The following is an 18626-nucleotide window of genomic DNA, read 5'->3' on the forward strand; positions in this document are numbered from 1 at the left end:
AATAAATGGCACTTTCCGAGTACATCCTTGAGAATTTCTCCATGCAGATTTTCTGCACTAACTGTTCAATTCAAAACATTCCTGATACAGAAATAGAAAAATGTATTGAGAAATAGAAAATGTAAACATAACTAGCAAGAAAACAAATTCATCCATCCAGGGGCTTAGCTATAATTGAATGAAAGGGTTCAAAGAACACGGGCCCCCAGCTCCTGAGGGCCCTCCAGCTCCACCCCTCCCTATTTTCTTCATTATCTCCCTCACTCTGGGGGGCCGCCAGAGAGAGGGATGAACACGGGCCCCCTCTCTCCTAGCTACGCCCCTGCATCCATCCATCCATCCATCCACGGGAACCAAAGAGAGTAAAAACAGTGGGAGTCACATTTAGAGACTCCTGATGCTTTCGTAAGTCTCAAATTAATCTCTTTAAAAATATGTTTATATGCTCATAAACCTAATGTTCTTTTTATATGAGGCAGGACAGATCTTATTTTATTTAAACGAGTGTTTATAAGATGTATTCTCTGCCTTAAAGAGAGGCCCACAAGGAATAATAAAAAATGATATAACAGATCTTAAACATGGTGAGTGTCCATCTGCAATAGTTGGGCTTGTTGCACTTGTCTTATTCTAGCATTATTTCACATAAATAGAGGGGGAAATAGAGAGGGAATGATGGCTCTTATAAAATCTTGAGATAATTTTTTTAAAAAATCACATATGCAGCATAATGCATAGGAGTAAAACATCTTATTTCTTCCCAGGGTCTTTTTGTTCAGTGCTCAAACTTTTTCTTTTCCCCCCTGGAAGCCTGAAGGCTGAGAACATTTCTTAAAAGTGACAGGGACAAGAATCCTGCTGAGGGACTCAGAATGCATAAAAGAACTTTATGTGGCCTATAAACATGAAGTTGCTCATTCGGCCTTTGTGGATCCCATAATGTTTTGATAGAGTGTGAGAATTATTTATTTTCTTTCCTTATTTTCATGTAGGCATGAGCAGGTTCTTGGGGCAATGACACAACGAGCAGAAATGGATGAAGTGGAACGATTTAAACCCATCTTGGATGGTATGAAGAGTGGCACCTCATTGGCATTAAAGGTAATGCCAGCATCATGGCCTTTATGTGTGCTGTTTTGCTATGAAAGCAAATTTCTCAGGGCTGCCTTGGCTGGCAGACCTTTATACATCCACCCCTCGCCCCCTGTTCATACTGAATGTGGGAGAAGGCCTGGCATGTTCTGACATGGAATCTGTCTTCAACATTTCCTTAGGTAGCCTGTCTACAGTTGATCAATGCCCTGATCATTCCTTCAGATGAGCTCGACTTCAGAGTTCACATCCGCAGTGAGCTGATGCGTTCTGGATTGCAGCAGATCCTTAAGGTGAGAAGCAGCTGTCTTTCCTGATGTTGAGTTTCTGCTCCATTTATGAAAGGTGAAATCTGTCACTTTGGTGCTCTGTTTACAGTGTGAAAGCAACATGGGGTGTGCCAGGTCTATACTGCAGGCTTAGGTTAAGTCAGCAATCTTCCCAGGTTCCTAAGTTCTACAAGAACATTGAACAGCATTTTGTTCTTCTTAGTTTCTATGCAGCCCCACACTTGAGGCTTCCTTAGCAGCTGGAATGCTTTTTATGTTTTCCCCATACTCTCACCGACCTTCACCACTACTTCAGAGGTATAGACTGTTGGATCCATTTCAAAAGGGGATATAGAGGATGTGGTGATACTCTCAGGGTCCATTTCCACTCTTTTAGATGTCACCACTCATTAAAGATGGGAGTATAGGGTAGACATAAGAGGTTCTACAATTGCTGAAGCAAACTGTTTGCATAGATGGCGAAGAACACAGGTAAGCAATTTATCTTTTTAGGGGAGGCCCACATTCTACTATCCTGAGTGCAAAAATCACTGCAATGGATGCAGGGCTGCTGAACTTTGGCCCTCCTGCAGATGTTGGCCTTCAATTCCCATAATCCCTGGCTATTGGCCACTGTGGCTGGGGATTATGGGAATTGTAATCCAAAAAACAGCTGGAAGGCAAGTTGAGCAACCCCTGCTTTAGTGAGTATTAGGATTCTGCTATTTTGGAACATTGTTGCGATAATGGGTTTGTGCCTGTTTTCAGATCATTCCAGGAAATAATTGCCCTGGAGTATATGAGTGAGTGTTGTGACAGAACAGCAGTACTTATCCAACTGTAGAGTTCCTGATGAAGGACTCGAGGGGTTCCCAGCTTGGGTCCCCAGGTATTGTTTGGACTTCAACTCCCTTCCAAAAGGAATTGCAGCTCACTCTATCTATCTATCTATCAGATTTGTATACCGGTGAGCTTCATTATCTTTGGTGGTTCCGTTCTCCGCTACAACCATGGATAATGGAACTATGGATAACGGGGCATTAGGTCAATGGGATTGGGAGATTTAGGTTCCTGGAGGCTTCAAAATAGTGCCAAAAAAAACCCCAAGTGAAAAGGGCAAAAATAATATAGTGCCCTACCATGCTTTGTGGGTCTGAAACTGTCCCACAGTGCCCCCAACTATCCAAAATTGCCACACTTTCATGATTTTTCATGAGGGGAAGCAGTTTAAAAAAACACACAAACTAATGAGCCTTAAACTGGTGGCGGGAAATGATCTCCGAGGCCATTCCAGCCACCCTGAAACCATGGATATGCTCATATGTGTAACATATTTCCCCCACATTTGCCAAAGTGGGGTGCCAGTTACTTAATCGCAGATTTGTGGAACCATGGATTCCGGATCCATGAATGATGAGCTTTGCCTGTACTACCTTTCATTTTATCCCCAAAGTCCCAAGGTGGTTTAAGTATCTTTAAAGCAATACAAATATTAAATTTCAATATTAAAAATAGTGCAACTCTGTTAAAAACACATGCACAGTAAAACAACAAAGCACAACACTCATCACCAAGGCTGGGAACCTCTAGAGTCCAGAACAGGCACCTAAGGAAGTGAGGGTGGTGATGGCTGGTGAAGACTCCTTGTGCTTGTGTCCTCCCTAGGAGCTGCATGCTCAAGACAATGAGGAGCTGAAAGTGCAGCTGTTGGCATTTGAAGAATATGGCGAAGAAGATTCTGCGGATCTCAGAGGCCGCTTGGAGGACATTCGCATAGAAATGGAATATCCTTTTGCTCAGTGAGCTGTGGGGAGACATGACTGATTTAGATTGAACCTTTTGGGACAGGGACAAAGTGCCTTACAAAGTGATGACACTATATAAATAATTATTCTCTAGCCTGATTACATATGTCACCTGATGAGGGTGGTTACTTGGATAGAGTGACCCAGACCACATAAACTCTCACAAATGGCTGACCACATGGAGTGGTGTTCACAATTTGCATCCTTGGCAGCACATGCCATTTGGGATCACATCTTAGTCTAAGCAGCTGGGGGTGAAACCAGAAGCTTATGGCAAGATAGATATTGCTTGTAGCACCTTGACTCAAGACAAATGAGAGTTGAAGAGTGTGCTCCTTTGCTTACCTTGCACATGCGTACATTTGAATAAAACCCCACAAAGTTTGTGTACATTCAGGAGCTGGAACTGAAGAGCTAGTGGCCTCTCTGGGGAAGCAGAGAGAGGTGTGGCGGCAAAGGAAAAGTGGAGGAGGAGATCAGAGGTCTAGTAGGTGGATCTGAACAAAAGTCTGCAGAATGATGAGGGAACAGGGTCTTTTTCTTTTCTTTTCTTTTCTGAGTGATATGGTGGACATCTTTTGTGGGGTTTGCCACCAGAGGGCATCTGGAATATTATTTTTATTACATTTTATATCACGCTCTTCCTCCAAGGAGCCCAGAGCAGTGTACTACATACTTAAGTTTCTCCTCACAACAACCCTGTGAAGTAGGTTAGGCTGAGAGAGAAGTGACTGGCCCAGAGCCACCCAGCAAGTCTCATGGCTGAATGGGGATTTGAACTCGGGTCTCTCCGGTCCTAGTCCAGCACTCTAACCACTACATGCTGGCTCTCCAATATATGCAGCTTTGAAAACATAGAGCAGAGAAAACTCCTCTCTGCTTTATGGTCAAATCCACAATGACAACTCTTCTATATTACACATGGGGTTTGGGGTAGGGAAGCCTTCCTTAAGGAAAAGTAGTGAGAACTATCTGGGAACTTAAGTTCTAAGTTCCCAGAAGTATAAAATGTGGCATATTGTGTGAGTTTTCTGTTTGAGCATCCCAAGGAGTGAGGCATATGCTGTCATAAGGCTGACAGCCTGAGGATGGTTTTCTACCAATTGTGGAAGAGGATTCCACAGGGTTTTTGTTTTTTGGCCATCATTAATGGCTGGCTTGTGGGGAATAATGGAAGTGGATATGCTGAAACATCCTCTTAGGCAAATTCAGCCTGTGCACCTGTGGGTCTCTCAAGTGGCTTTTGCATCCTTAACCATTGCTTTCACTGACTTTAATGAAGTCTTCCAGGTTCTCCTCAATACAGTAAAGGACTCTAAGGCAGAGCAGCATTTCCTCTCTGTTCTTCAGCACCTTCTGCTAATCCGCAATGACTACGAGGCTAGGTAAGAAGCAATACTGGGTCAGTGGTGGAAGAGATGCTGGTGGTATGGGGATAGCACAGACACCACTTTTAGATAGACTGGGGCAGGGGCAAGATTCTGAATGTGCAGACCACCTCAACATATAGCAGTGAGGTAAGTACATGAAGTACATCTGTTATATACAGTTCCCTCACTGGTCCTGGTATGCTGCCCAGAAAGCACCATGCTTTGCACATAAGAACATTTTACTACCACACCATGAGAAAAGCTGACCTGGGCAAGAGTAACATTGACTTGAAGAAAGCAAAAAGAGGGAGTGTAAGCAGGGGGCACCTGCTTACACAGGAGTACCTACAGCAAAGTGTTACTGGAGTATAGATAGGAGCTTCTCTCATGTATCTTCAGGAACTGGGATAGGTGGAGAGCAGACAGCAAACGGTTTACTCTTCTTTGATCAGCAGGTAAGGCCAAAGCAAAGATCGGGCATTCCATCAGGAAAGGAGATTCTCCCAGTCTTTGATTCTGCCTTTTGGCAGAATGCAGCATTTCCTTGCTGCTCACTAGTTGAGGACCCAAAGAATTTTACTTTTCTGGCTTTCTCTCTCCTAATCCCAATACTATTAGTCAGGCCTGAGAAAGAAAATAAATCTTGGGGCTCAGTTGCTCACCTGTTTGCCCACTTCCTACTCCCCCCCCCGCACTTAAGTGAGGAAGGGATCAGATCTCTATCAGAGGCCTCTTTAGAAGGCACCCCCCCGCCCTTGCACTTTCCTATCCCACAGAGCTTGAGAAGTGGAAATACAGAATGGCCCAATTCTTCCCTCAGGCTGTTCTCTTGACTCTGATGGATGGTTGGGAGACTGTATTATGCTTGGCAAGAGACACACATATGTCTTTGCAGATGGTGAGGAGTAGGGGCTAACCCCCAATGATACACATCTATCCCTGCAAAGCTGAATTCCAACAATGCCTCTTCCCTGTGTAGTTTTGCCTTGACTAAGTGAGATGGGGAGATTAGAATGCTTTCCCTCAGGAAGGTTTGCTGTGTGTTTTCATAAGGATCCTACACACAAAAGTCCTGCATATTGAACACTGTTTCATGCCCAGGGTTAATCCAGTATTCTGTTAAGCTAGTAGATAGTCCTATCAAATTTTTGCTTCTCTCCTTCTTATCCTGAAAAGAGAGAATGGCATAAGCTGGATTTCAAAAGGACCCTTTGGATCTACATCAGCAAGATGTCAGAGGGTGGAAAATCTGTTTCCTATAAGCTGTGGAAGATATTGCTGTGTGGCCACACCCTCTACTTTTGTGAAGCATTACAGGATAGATTCTTTTGCCTCTTTCAGGAGGAGGGTCTACAGTGAACACTGTGACTCCTTACTCTTTGCCTTGGGCCCACTCAGGAATGTATTCACTGCTCTTGGACATCCCACTGCTGCCTGGTTTCCTACAGGCTAAATGAGAACAGAAAGTTGGACTTTTGAAGCGCTTTTCTGATCAGCTTGTAGGAAAGCAGGCATATTGGCATGCTGGAAGGCTGGGTATTGACTCTGCATTTGCAGAGGTCTCTTCTGTTGGACAGAATAATATAGGGCCCTTCTGTGGAAATCTCTTCTGTTTGTAATCCATTCCCTGTTGTTCAGATATTTTTGGTAGGGATGTGCATGAAATTGATTTTGTGTTCTGTTTTGAGCTCGAAACAAAATACTACTACTACTAATAATAATTCGATTTCTATACCGCCCTTCCAAAAAATGGCTCAAGGCGGTTTACACAGAGAAATAACAAACAAATAAGATGGAACCCTGTCCCCAAAGGGCTCACATTCTAAAAAGAATCATAAGATAGAAACCAGCAACAGTCACTGGAAGTACTGTGCTGGGGGTGGATAGGGCCAGTTACTCTCCCCCTGCTAAATAAAGAGAATCACCACGGTAAAAGGTGCCTCTTTGCCCAGTTAGCAGGGGACAATGCAAATTGTCCAAATGCAAAACATCCAACACAAATGCAAAACATCCAAAACATTTCATCGGAACAGCAGTCGAACTGGCTGTTTCAATGAAAGAAATTCGAAACGTTTCACGTTTTTGAGTCATATGGAAACTCAAAACACCCCATTGTTCCCCATGGGTAGCTCCTAGGGACCTCCTAGGGCTCTCCTAAGTGGTGGGCATGATGGGTGCTACCTACCACCCAACCCACAAAAGAAATGGGCAAGTGGACAATTTTAAACAAATTTTAAACCTCCCCCTGCCAACCCCCCCCCCCATAGGATTCTAGGATTTCCCCATAGGGGGAAAGGTTAAAAAATTGTTTAAAATTGCCCGCTTGCCCATTTCTTTTGTGGATTGGGTAGTAGGTAGCACCCATAATGCCCTACCACTTAACTTGATGTCCCTAGGAGCTAGCCATGGGGAACAATAGGGTGTTCTGAGTTTCCCCATTGTTCCCTATGGCCAAAACAAGACACACTCACAGAGTGCACTGCACACAGGTTTTGCAACCCTGCCTTGAAAAACACGGCAGAAGCACACAGTAAAAAGGAATCTCTCCCCCCACAACAAAGAACGCACGTTTTAAACACACTTCCAAAATGGCCAAAAATAGAATCACTGACCCAGAATCCATTGCCAGCCACAGTGTCTGTGCTGCAGTAACATCATTGGCACAAATTGCTCTCTCACACACAATTATGACTCTTTATGTTCCTAGAATTGCAACAGCTGCCACAATGGCACCCTTAGCAGCAAGCATAGCTATACGCTCAACTAGAGCAACTTCAGACACATTTTGGCTGAGTACAACTTGCAATGCAGATTGCAGAACAGCGAGCGCAGCACAGGTTACTCTCAAGGCCAGATATGGAGCTCATCACAGCAATCACCAAGAAATATTACACATACACAACTACCACTGTCCCATTTCTCTCCACAACACTATTTCACAAACAAAACAAACCACAACTAAAGTAAGGCAGGCACTCAAGTTCTGCCTTTGTCGATCTGAGATCCAGCAAAACCCAATAGTTATGGCAGCAATAGCACAGTCTTTGCTTTTACCCTGCCTTCTGACCAAACACAAGTCCACCTGTTGTTGCTTGTACAAATTCTCCAAACATGAACAGAAAGGAACTTCATGGTAAGTCCAACTTTCCCATCAGTATTAACAGTTGTTTTTCCCTCCTCCTGCCATAGACCTCAGTATTTTAAGCTGATTGATGAGTGCGTTTCCCAGATAGTTCTGCACAAGAATGGTGCTGATCCGGACTTTAAGTGCAAGCACCTTGACCTTAATATTGAGGGACTAATAGGTGAGTCTCTGCTGTTAAACATATACATATTTATTTTGTAACTGTCCAAAACGGTCTTTCACCTCAGCCACCATGGTATGAGATACCAGTACAGCAGTATAGCTTGTTCCCTTTTCCCATCACTAGCAAAATGAATCATGCAGCACAAACAAATGAATACAAAGGTGCTTAATTTTTATAGCACACCTATACTGCAGAGTTCAGCTTTGCTTAATTCCGTTTTTAAAAAATTGAGTGCAACATATACCCATGGTGGTGGAATATGGGAGCCCACCAGCTAGTCCTGCCCCTATACCAGCATGGTCCTTGACTATACCGCTGACAAACACTGAATGTGGAGGATGTTTGGGGGCATGGCGGCAGGGCTAACTATTGTGCTCCTGTTTTCTCTCACTATGGGTATTTAGTGTGGTAATTTCTGAATAGTGCTGTTGTGTCGGTTTTAGGCGACCTTGATGCAGAATGTTTATCTGTTAATTTTTAGTGCAAGATAAAATAGTCACTCTTGTGTTAAACTATTTTAACTGTATGGTTTTAACTGTGGTGTTATTGTTCTTACTTTTGTGTAAACTGCCATGAGATGCCCATTTTTGGCAGTATAAAATGTATTTTTAAATTAATGTTATTGATTAAAAATGGTTAAAGTTACCCACAGCCTCTCCAAAGGCAGTCACACTGTTGCAATAAAGTGTGGTTATTTATGTTATGAAGAGGCTTCCCATAGCAGGCATGAATCCTCTCCCTACTAAGGTATGATGAGGTAGAATGAAAATTTCATCTCCAGCAGGACGCCTTATGCAAATGGTGCTGTTTTAAGGGTGGCAAAGTGTCTGTGTGTGTGTGTGTGTGTGTGCGCGCGCGCACGCACACACACACACACACACACACACTGAATTGACCTAGCTTGCCTCTGGATTTGAGGAAGATTGAAGATGGGGGGAGGCAGGTCTTTATCTAGAAAATGAATTTTGGTCATGGTAAGTTTTCCCCATTATGAAGCTCCTAATTTTTTTTGATGTTTTTTTTTTGTTCCTGTAGATAACTTGATTGATCAAACTAAGGTGGTGAAAAGTGAAGCCAAAGCCTTAGAATTGGAGAAGAAGGTGACAACTCTGTTAGGCTTTGTTTTGTTGTTGTTGTTGTTGTTGTTGTTGTTTTGGGTATCGTATTTTGCCTGCTTTACTTCTTAGCTGCATTCCTTTCACTGGCTTTCCTTTCCATATCCAATCCAATTAATTTACTACTTTTTGTTTTTAAATCTCTTATTGCTCCTGCTTATTAGATTCTCTTGCTTTGCCCTCTCCCTGTTATGCTGATAATCCTTTCTTGTTATTTAAATCTTGGGTTACTTACACTTTTGATTTCATGCCTCTGCTGTTTTTCTCTTTTTCTGCCTCCTTTCTCTGGAATTTACTAGAGCTATTCACATGCTTACATATATGGGTGTCTACACATACTCATTTGTGTGTGATTCACTGCACATGTGCAGAAAGCAACAATTGTGTATACTGTACACAGATTGTACACATATTTAAATGCATTAGGACTACTGACGTCCGCACCAGACCCTCTTTGCAGGTGTTGAAATGGCATCTGAAAATGTATCTCTTCTCCTAAGACTTCAAGCTCTGCTTCTCTCTTCTCCTTACCCCTTTCCTCATCAGCATGTGCCCTGTTGAGAAGTTCAATCAAGGAATGCCATACCTGCATACAAGTGCTGAAAGCAGGTTGGAAATCCCATCCCAGCACAACATATTTATTTTATATTTTATTTATTTATTGTTAAATTTATATACTGCCTTTCATTAAAAATAATCCTAAGGCAGTTTACAAAAGTTAAAAAATATATATAATAAAAATGACAGTTAAAAGTATTAAGCTAAAAATATGACAACAAATCTGATTTAAAATATATAAAATACTAACAGAAAAACTGTACATGGATAAAAACACATAGAAGCAGCAACATAGCACTCATCTCCATCCTATTGCTGCTCACAGAAAAGGTAGCATTTGTGTGAAGAGGAAAACACCATAATTGTGATGGTAGATGCTTCCATGATCGGCAGCCTGGGGCAATTCAGCACCTGCCATCATGACTGAAGCACTTCCCTCTTCACACAAACGCTGGCTTTTCTGTGAACAGCAAAAGGATGGAGGTGCGTGACGTGCTGGTATGGACTTCCATCCTACTTTTGGTGCATATACAGCATTCTTTGGTTTGAGTGGCCATAGTTCAGTGGCAGACATCAAGCTTTGCATGCAGAAGGTTCTAGCTTCAGTCCATGGCATCTCCACTATGAGGATCTTAGGTGGCAGGCTGAGAAAGATCTCTGCTTGAGACTCTGGAGAGCTGTTCCACATACCAAGACAAAACAGTACTGAGTTATATGGCCTAGTGGTCTGGCTTACAGCAGCTTTGTGTGTATATTACCAGCTGCTCTCTCTGCACAATTCTTTGAACAGGTTTCCTCATCTTCCTCTCGTGCAGTGAGCAAAATTGCTGCTGCCTGATAAGTTATAAATACTAAATTGGAGCCATTTCCTTTCTTTCACTTTTTCAGAAGAAAAGTTAAAGAGCAAAAAGAGAGTGCAGAGCTTCCAAAATGATTAGGAGAAGGCTTTTTCTGTACCCTGGTATTAAAAGTAATTTTAATAATTTTACATCCATTGACATGCCACTTAAACCATCAGCTAATTTGTTGGTTCTGTCATTTTTTCATAGGTTCTGCAATTTCCCCTTTCGTTTCACCTAAAGCTTTCCTCCATATGCTTTTTTCCTATTAACTTATAGTCCCTCATGACTGCAGAGACTAATTGTTACCAAACGTGTTTATAGAAACTAGTTTCATATTTGACAGTATTCGCTTTGCCCCTCTCTGTCTTTATATTATCCATTGATGATTGTAGAACCCAAGCTGCCAGCTTGAGACATAACCAGCATGGAGGGCTTTAGAATAATTATTGTATAACATTTCTTCTACTCAGCTGGATTCTGAATTGACTGCACGTCAAGAACTGCAAGTTGAAATGAAGAAGAAGGAAAATGATTTTGAGGAAAAATTCCAAAATGTACTTCAAGAGAAGGAAACACTGGAAGCTGAGAAACAGCAGGTCACTTCAGAGAAGAAAAGCCTGGAAACTGCTATTTCTGTGCTGAATAATGAGGTAAAAGTCAGGTCGGAATGTAGGATAAGGAAAAGATATATAAATAATACTCAAGTTTATATTGGCTGCAGAGGATCAACAAAGTGTATTTCTTCCACACACATTTTAAAAAGATCACTCTTCAGTGGTGTGGCATAAGAGTCCCTGTATTAATATATGAGGTAAAGGGAATCAGACATAGCATGTCTGTCATTGTGGTATTTATTTGTTCCATTTATCTCTGCAAAAACAACAAAGGCAGTTCACAATTATTTCAATACCAAAACAGCTGTAATAACAAAAAAATGCTACAAAGGGAAAAAAAACAGAGTTGTCATGTCCCAGGGCACTAATATTATCTGCCGGACCCAATGGAATTAGCTCCTCTGTCCTGGCTACTCCCCGACCCTTCTCTGAGCACACAGTATTTAAACAGTATTTAAAGTGCCCAGGTGTAAAACATTGCAACTTTAGATACAGTAATAATTCATGTGTCTGTATTTCCAGTATGAGGATGAAATTAAGAAAAATGCAAATGGAGGAAGTCATTGATAAAACTAAAGGAATAAATAAGTGATGGGAGACTGGAATATCATATTGAATAAAGGAAAAGATGGGAAGGAGTTGTGGTTATTTGGACTAGTTAGAAGAAATGAGCAACAGCGACTACCTGGTGAAGTTTTGTAGCCAATTCAACCAAGTAATAATACATGCTTTCTTTGACATACATAAAAGTTTATGAGACCAGGAACTGATCTAGAAAAGAGCAGGAGATACAGAGGGAGATGACAAATAGATTGCATAGTGGTTAAACCCTGATTTAAGAAATTGAGTATAGTAAAATTGAGCATAAGCTACTCAGGATCAAATTCAGGTAGCAAATGTAATTTGGTCATAATGAATGTAGGCTTTTGGCCAGTGGTCAAAGTTAAACATGGAATATAAGTGCTTTGAGTAATTTGCAGAAAGTATACGTGAAAAAAACAAATTGTACTTTGTACAAATAAATTGTACAAGAGGAAAAGAGAAGAGGACTGTAATAATGCTGAATTAATGGAAAAATTTGAATGAAACCTTCATAAAAGCAGCAGATTTTAAAATTGAGAAAGAAAAATCAAGAATGATATCGCTTGTAGAGGGAATAATTGATTTGATAAAATGTAAGAAGAAGTTTGGAAAATCATAAATGAGGGCAGAAAACCTAATAATTAAGAACCAAAGATGCTAAAAGGGGTGGTTCAAAGATCACCATGGTGTGGTGCCACAGAATTAATGCATACAGCACAAGTAGATGAAGCCTTAATCAGATAGATAATATGAATGGTGAGAAGATGAAAAGAAGTGCAATTTCTAGAAGGGAATAAGCATGGATGGAGTACAGTATTTAGACATGTGATGGATGGAGTACAGTATTTAGAAATGTGATATACAAGAGAAAACTTTCAAGTGGAATAATGGAATGAGAAGAAGAGGGCCATGTATGCTTAGGTCAACATTTGATTAAACATTTGAGGAACTTACAAGCAACTGGGAGCAACAGTCAGCATCCCAGTTGAGCTTCTTTAGCAAGAGAGAGCTCTTCTCTAAATGCAAGGAATTAATGTATAAGAGTAGCAATGTACCAAATAATTTAGTGCAATACCAATTTTTCAAAAGGCAAAATCAGATAAGCATGAACGGCATATAAGCTTACAATTATTCAGCATGGTTCAGAAATATTCAAAGAGAGGTTGAACCCGAATTAAATGCTTCAGTGAAGAGCAGTTTGGGCTTTAAAAACATAGGAACAAAGACACTATCTTTGCAATCAATAGAAAAATTAGAAATCAAGGCGTATTCTTAAATACTATTTATTGATCTAGATAGAAAAAGCTTTCTCTTGGAACAAAATATTCACTGTATAGTTGAAATCCAGAATAGACAATAAGGACAGAAGGACAATAAGCATTTTACACAAAAATCAGGAATCATAAGAATAAATGAGACTGCATAAAGAGTAAACCATTTAAGGGTCAGTCAGGGTTGCTTATTGTCCTATTTGAGGATGCATAAAGTATTAGTAGATTATTGAATGAATAGGCAGGCCACACTTTGCATAATAGACAAATGAGAAGCTGTATAACGTATTAGATTTCAGTTTTCAAAATTACTGTCGAAACAAATGAAAATAAAACAGATGTTTGTGATAAGTAAGGAACCTCCTGTCATAATGGGGATATGTATTTATAGCTCACTTTTTAGACAAGACTGGCTCCTCCCAAAACAGCTTACAATTAAAATTCACATAAAGGTATGTTAAGATCATAGTTATGTTATAATCATAATATGTAGTGCTGTACAGGCAGCCTCTCCTGGTCCCTGGGAACTAAAGATATGGTCCAGATTCCAGGCTCTTCTCTTAGATGGAATAGGGGGTGCAAAAGGAACTATCGGTGGACTCAGAATGGCAAAGCTGCCAGTCACAGAAACAAGACCTGTGATAATTTGATATATAAAATGACCTGGCTAAATATAATAACTTAAATATCTTTGAAGCAAGATAACAGAAGATGGGCAGTCTAGAACAAGAATTCAAAGCAGAATAGGCATGGTGAAACAGATTTGTAGGAAGGAACACCTATTCACAGAAGGAGTACGTTTTAATGTTGAAAAATAAATGTATAAAGTACAGCTTGGTGTGGATGTGAATTATGGACGACTCACAGCTGAAATCTGAAACTTGAAGATTTTGAAACGTGAGGGAGAACATGTTGAGTGAACTGTATAGAAAGGAAAACTAAAAGGAATATTGACATGAATATGCACATACAGCCTGAATAACAAGACTGGTGTTCCACGATGGCCCAGCTACTTTCCAGAGCCATCAGGGCTTCATTCAGGGTAACCTTGAAATTAGTTGTGTAATGTTGTACCTGCTTAAAATATATACACTTCCTAAATATAAACTGGGAACTGGCTGGGAAACGTGTAAATTAAACACAATAAATTATGTATTCTAAATCATCTTTTTCTTCCCCCTACAGATTGCTGAACTATCAAAAGAACTTGAAGAGACAAAGAAGAAAATGGAACATGTCACTGCTTCAGCTACTGCTGCTTTACCTGGTGGGATTGGAGTTTCTCCTGGTGGAGATACAGTGCCTCCAGCACCCCCACCCCCACCACCTCTTCCTGGCATGGCCGGTGTGCCTCCAGCACCCCCACCACCCCCACCACCTCTTCCTGGCATGACTGGGATGCCTCCACCACCACCACCGCCGCCTCTTCCTGGCATGGCTGGGATGCCGCCTCCACCACCACCACCGCCTCTTCCTGGCATGGCCGGGATGCCACCGCCACCTCCACCACCACCACCTCTTCCTGGCATGACTGGGATACCTCTACCACCACCACCACCGCCTCTTCCTGGCATGGCCGGGATGCCGCCACCACCACCGCCACCACCGCCTCTTCCTGGCATGGCCGGGATGCCGCCACCACCACCGCCACCACCACCTCTTCCTGGCATGGCTGGGATGCCGCCACCGCCTCCACCACCACCACCTCTTCCTGGCATGGCTGGGATGCCGCCACCACCACCACCACCACTTCCTGGTGCAGCTGGAATGCCGCCGCCACCACCACCGCTTCCAGGCGCACCACCACCACCTCCTCCTCTTCCTGGCGCGGCTGGGGTGCCGCCACCACCTCCTGCTCCTGGTGCACCTGGAATACCACCTCCTCCCATGCCACCTGGATTTGGGTTCATGGCACCTCCAGCTCTTCCATTTGGATTGGCTCCAAAGAAAGTTTACAAGCCAGAAGTTCCGCTAAGGAGAACTAACTGGTCCAAGGTGGTGTTAGTTGATTCCTAGATATTTTTGCTTCACTATCCCTGTTCAGAGATTATCTTGTATGTGCATACATGTGTTTGAACATGTGTTCATTTTAAAAGTAAACCTGGGTACAGGCCCCCTCAAATTTAGGATACAGATAGGAAGTGAACTACTAATATATATATATACATGTGGACAAATTTGTTGGTACCCCTCCATGAAAAAAGAAGAACCCACAATTGTCTCTGAAATAACTTGAAACTGACAAAAGTAATTGGCACCCATCACCCGCATTTAACAAAAACCAGACTTTGCGTTAGAGTTTTGATGCAACAGAATATTTCAAATAATAACACAAATGAAAATGGCATGGACAAAAATGATGGGACCCTTAACCTAATATTTTGTTGCACAATCTTTAGGCAATCACTGCAAACAAGCGATTCCTGTAGCTCTCCAGGAGACTTCTGCACCTGTCAACAGGTAGTTTGGCCTACTCTTTCTGAGCAAACTGCTCCAGCTGTGTCAGGTTTGAAGGGTGCATCTCCAGACTGCATGTTTCAGTTCTTTCCATAGATCTTTGATAGGATTCAAATCAGGGCTCATAGAAGGCCATTTCAGAATAGTCCAATGTTTTGTTCTTAGCCATTCTTGGGTGCTTTTAGCTGTGTGTTTTGGGTCATTATCCAATTGGAGGATCCATGACCTGCGACTGAGACAGAGCTTTTAAATGTGTTTTTTTCCCCAACAGTGGAGTCCTCGTGGGTCGTCTTCCATTGAGCCCACTGTCACTCAAAAAGCAATGGATGGTGTTATCAGACACTGATGGACCTTGACCTTGGAGTTCAGCTTGTATCTCTTTGGAATTTGTCCTTGGCTTTTTGTCTACCATTCTCACTATCCTTCTGCCCATTCTGGGGTCAATTTTCCTCTTGCGGCCTCATCCAGGGAGGTTGGCTACAGTCCCAAGGACCTTGAACTTCTTAATCATATTTGCAACTGTTGTCACAGGAACATCAAACTGCTTGGAGATGGTCTTATAGCCTTTGCCTTTAACATGCTTGTCTATCATTTTCTTCCTGATCTCCTCAGACAACTCTCTTCTTTGCTTTCTCTGGTCCATGATCATTGTGGGACACACGATGATACCGAACAGCAGAGTGACTACTTTTCTCCATTTCAGTAGGCTGAATGACTGATTGCACGATTGAAGACATGTGTGATACTAATGAAAGAAAACAGCTAATTTGAAAAATCACTCTAATCCAATTATTATCTTTTCTAGGGGTACCAACAAATGTGTCCAGGCCACTTTAGAGTCTCTTTGTAGAATAAGCAATACTTTATCTCTTTTCACACTTGCTTTGCTTTACTCGATGACATATCAAAGGCATGCAGGTATACATGGGACAATTGCTTTTCATGTGATTGCTTTTCAGGAGGCATAAAAAACTTTTTCAATGAGCTGTAAGGGTACCAACAAATTTGTCCAAATGTGTATGTGTGGAACATAATGTGTGAATAACTCTGTGCACATTCAGATCTGCACATGCATACACTGTACACAGATTGTATGTGTATTGAACATAATGTGAATAGGGCTTTTGTTGGTCTTTCCCAGCCCACATTCACCTGAGCTCCCTCGTCCTGTTAGCTAGCAGCTGTTATTCCTGTGTTAATGATTTAACTTCACCTGACGTTTAAACAGCTGGAACAAATTATCTCCTACCCCAGAATGATGTGTTAATGGATTGAGGAAGGGCAAACACCTTCTTATAGGATGGATTGTTTTCAAGGCAGCACTTGAAGGTGCCAAATTTAATAATGGCAACCCTTCAGAAACGACAGATTCCAGAGGGGTAGCCATGCTGCAGCAGAACTAGAAATCATGAGCCCTGTTCACATGTTATGTTTAACTCTCATACAGGTGCGCAGTATTCACAGCTACAGATGTGTACACAGGTATAGTTATTGACCGAAACACAGTTCCAGCAGTACACTTCCTGTCTGTACTATTCATTTGAATCCGAGTCCATGCTTGTATCCAGATTCATGCTTAAAATGAATGCTGGTACAGTAATTCACACAAAAGCATGTATGGAGTGTACAGACATCTATAATAGCCCTATTCACACAAGGTTGAGGGGTGGGGGAGGAATGCTGCAAGCATGTACAGCATTCCAGAAGTCCCGCCTCGTCCTCTTTGCGCTCATCACCGTTATGACATTTATCTGAAGAGGCAAACACCATTAGTGTGATTGTGGGCATTTCCATGACCGGCAGGTGTCCAAGCCTGCCAATCCTGGAAATGCCTTCAATCACTCTTGTAGTGGTTGCCTTTTCAGATAAATGCTGTACCTGTGATAGGTGTGGGGAGGATAAGGTTTCCTAGTACTTCAGTGTTGGGAGTGGGGCTTCTGGGTGTGTTCTGGAATGCTCTGCACCAGAGGTTCCCAACCTGGGTTCCTCCAGATGTTGATGAACTGCAACTCCCATCATTCCCAGCTACAGTTTATTATGGCTGGGGGTGATGGGAGTTGTATTCAGCAACATCTGGAGGAACCCAGGTTGGGAACCACTGCTCTACACAGTGACAGCTTTTCTCCTCCCTCCATGTGAACAGGGCTACTGTCTTAATAGGGCTATGGAATTCTATCAAAATAGATACTTTTGGCACTTTAATTCTAATTGATTTATTGTACCACAAGTTTTGTGGGCTAGAACCCACTTTGTCAAATGCATGAGGTGTTGTGTTCTTTTGAGAGTGGGGGGAGTTAAATAAAACACACACACACTTCCATCCATACATACAAAGAAAGAAAGAGTAAACAATTGGGCAAAAGGACATGGAAGTGGCAGCTTTAGGTCTGCAGAATTTAAATGTATACAAGATGATAGTAATAATAACAACAACACTAGTTGTTGATAGCACTTATCTTTCAACCTGTGCAATACTAATTTTAACACTTGTACTGTGAAAGAAATACAGTTCCAATCAAACCCAAATGATATATAATCCAGTTTGCTGATCAATTCTAGATAAACAATAAATCTGCCAGTTGAGAGTAACACTTCATACATCTCTTTTCCACAGAAACCTAAATTACAGTAAATCTCTTTTGTCCTTAAGGTGCCCTAAGACTCTCTTTTAAAATGTGTAATGAATTAACGCATGTGCCACAGAAAAGTGTAGCTGGTGTGTGCCATATACATACATTTTAAAAGTTCACGATTTTGCCTTCCCTACAGATAACACCTCAGCAACTGTCTGAGAACTGTTTCTGGGTCAAGGCCAAGGAAGATCGTTTTGAGAATGATGAAATCCTTGCCAAGCTGACTGTTGTCTTCTCGACTCCACAGCCCAAATGTAAGTGATGTATTTGGGAAGAAGGGATAGCTAAAGAGAAGGTAAGCAGATGCCTTCAGAAGTTCTCTACAAGGAGCCCTTGACTTACAATGGCTGGCTGGCCCAAAGGAAGCATTCACACTTTATGCAGCCAACAAGTTTACAGTGTGTCTGCTGCATGTCTCCTGTTTAACAGCCACAATTACCTTTCAGCTCCCTGAAATGTACTCTCATGTGTTGGATGCACAGCTCTCCTTCAGATGTTTGAATTCACTGAAATACAAATTGCAACCCAACAGATCCAGTATATGCCAACAGATCTAGGGGTGGCTGTTATATACCACTAAGTCCCCTGCTAACTGAGCAAAAGACTCTTTTTAAAGTGGTGATGCTCTCCCCCTACTAATATAAGAGAAACTGGCCCAGGGGCCCTATCCATCCCCAGCACAGCATCCCTCCAGTGGCTGTTGCTGGTAA

General features: G+C 41.9%; 1 protein-coding gene across 1 annotated transcript in view; it reads left to right on the top strand.

Annotated features, from left to right (window-relative positions):
• Positions 1-18626, top strand: part of DIAPH1 (diaphanous related formin 1) — a 112511-nt gene that overhangs the window by 33317 nt on the left and 60568 nt on the right. The window contains exons 9-17 of the mRNA XM_053246679.1: positions 993-1101; positions 1275-1385; positions 3027-3145; positions 4435-4551; positions 7726-7841; positions 8880-8944; positions 10830-11009; positions 14012-14821; positions 18053-18170. Coding sequence (XP_053102654.1) covers positions 993-1101; positions 1275-1385; positions 3027-3145; positions 4435-4551; positions 7726-7841; positions 8880-8944; positions 10830-11009; positions 14012-14821; positions 18053-18170 — 1745 coding nt within the window. The remainder of the gene's footprint in view (positions 1-992; positions 1102-1274; positions 1386-3026; positions 3146-4434; positions 4552-7725; positions 7842-8879; positions 8945-10829; positions 11010-14011; positions 14822-18052; positions 18171-18626) is intronic.

Source organism: Hemicordylus capensis, chromosome 4, assembly GCF_027244095.1.
Source record: "Hemicordylus capensis ecotype Gifberg chromosome 4, rHemCap1.1.pri, whole genome shotgun sequence".
NCBI classification, from domain to species: domain Eukaryota; kingdom Metazoa; phylum Chordata; class Lepidosauria; order Squamata; family Cordylidae; genus Hemicordylus; species Hemicordylus capensis.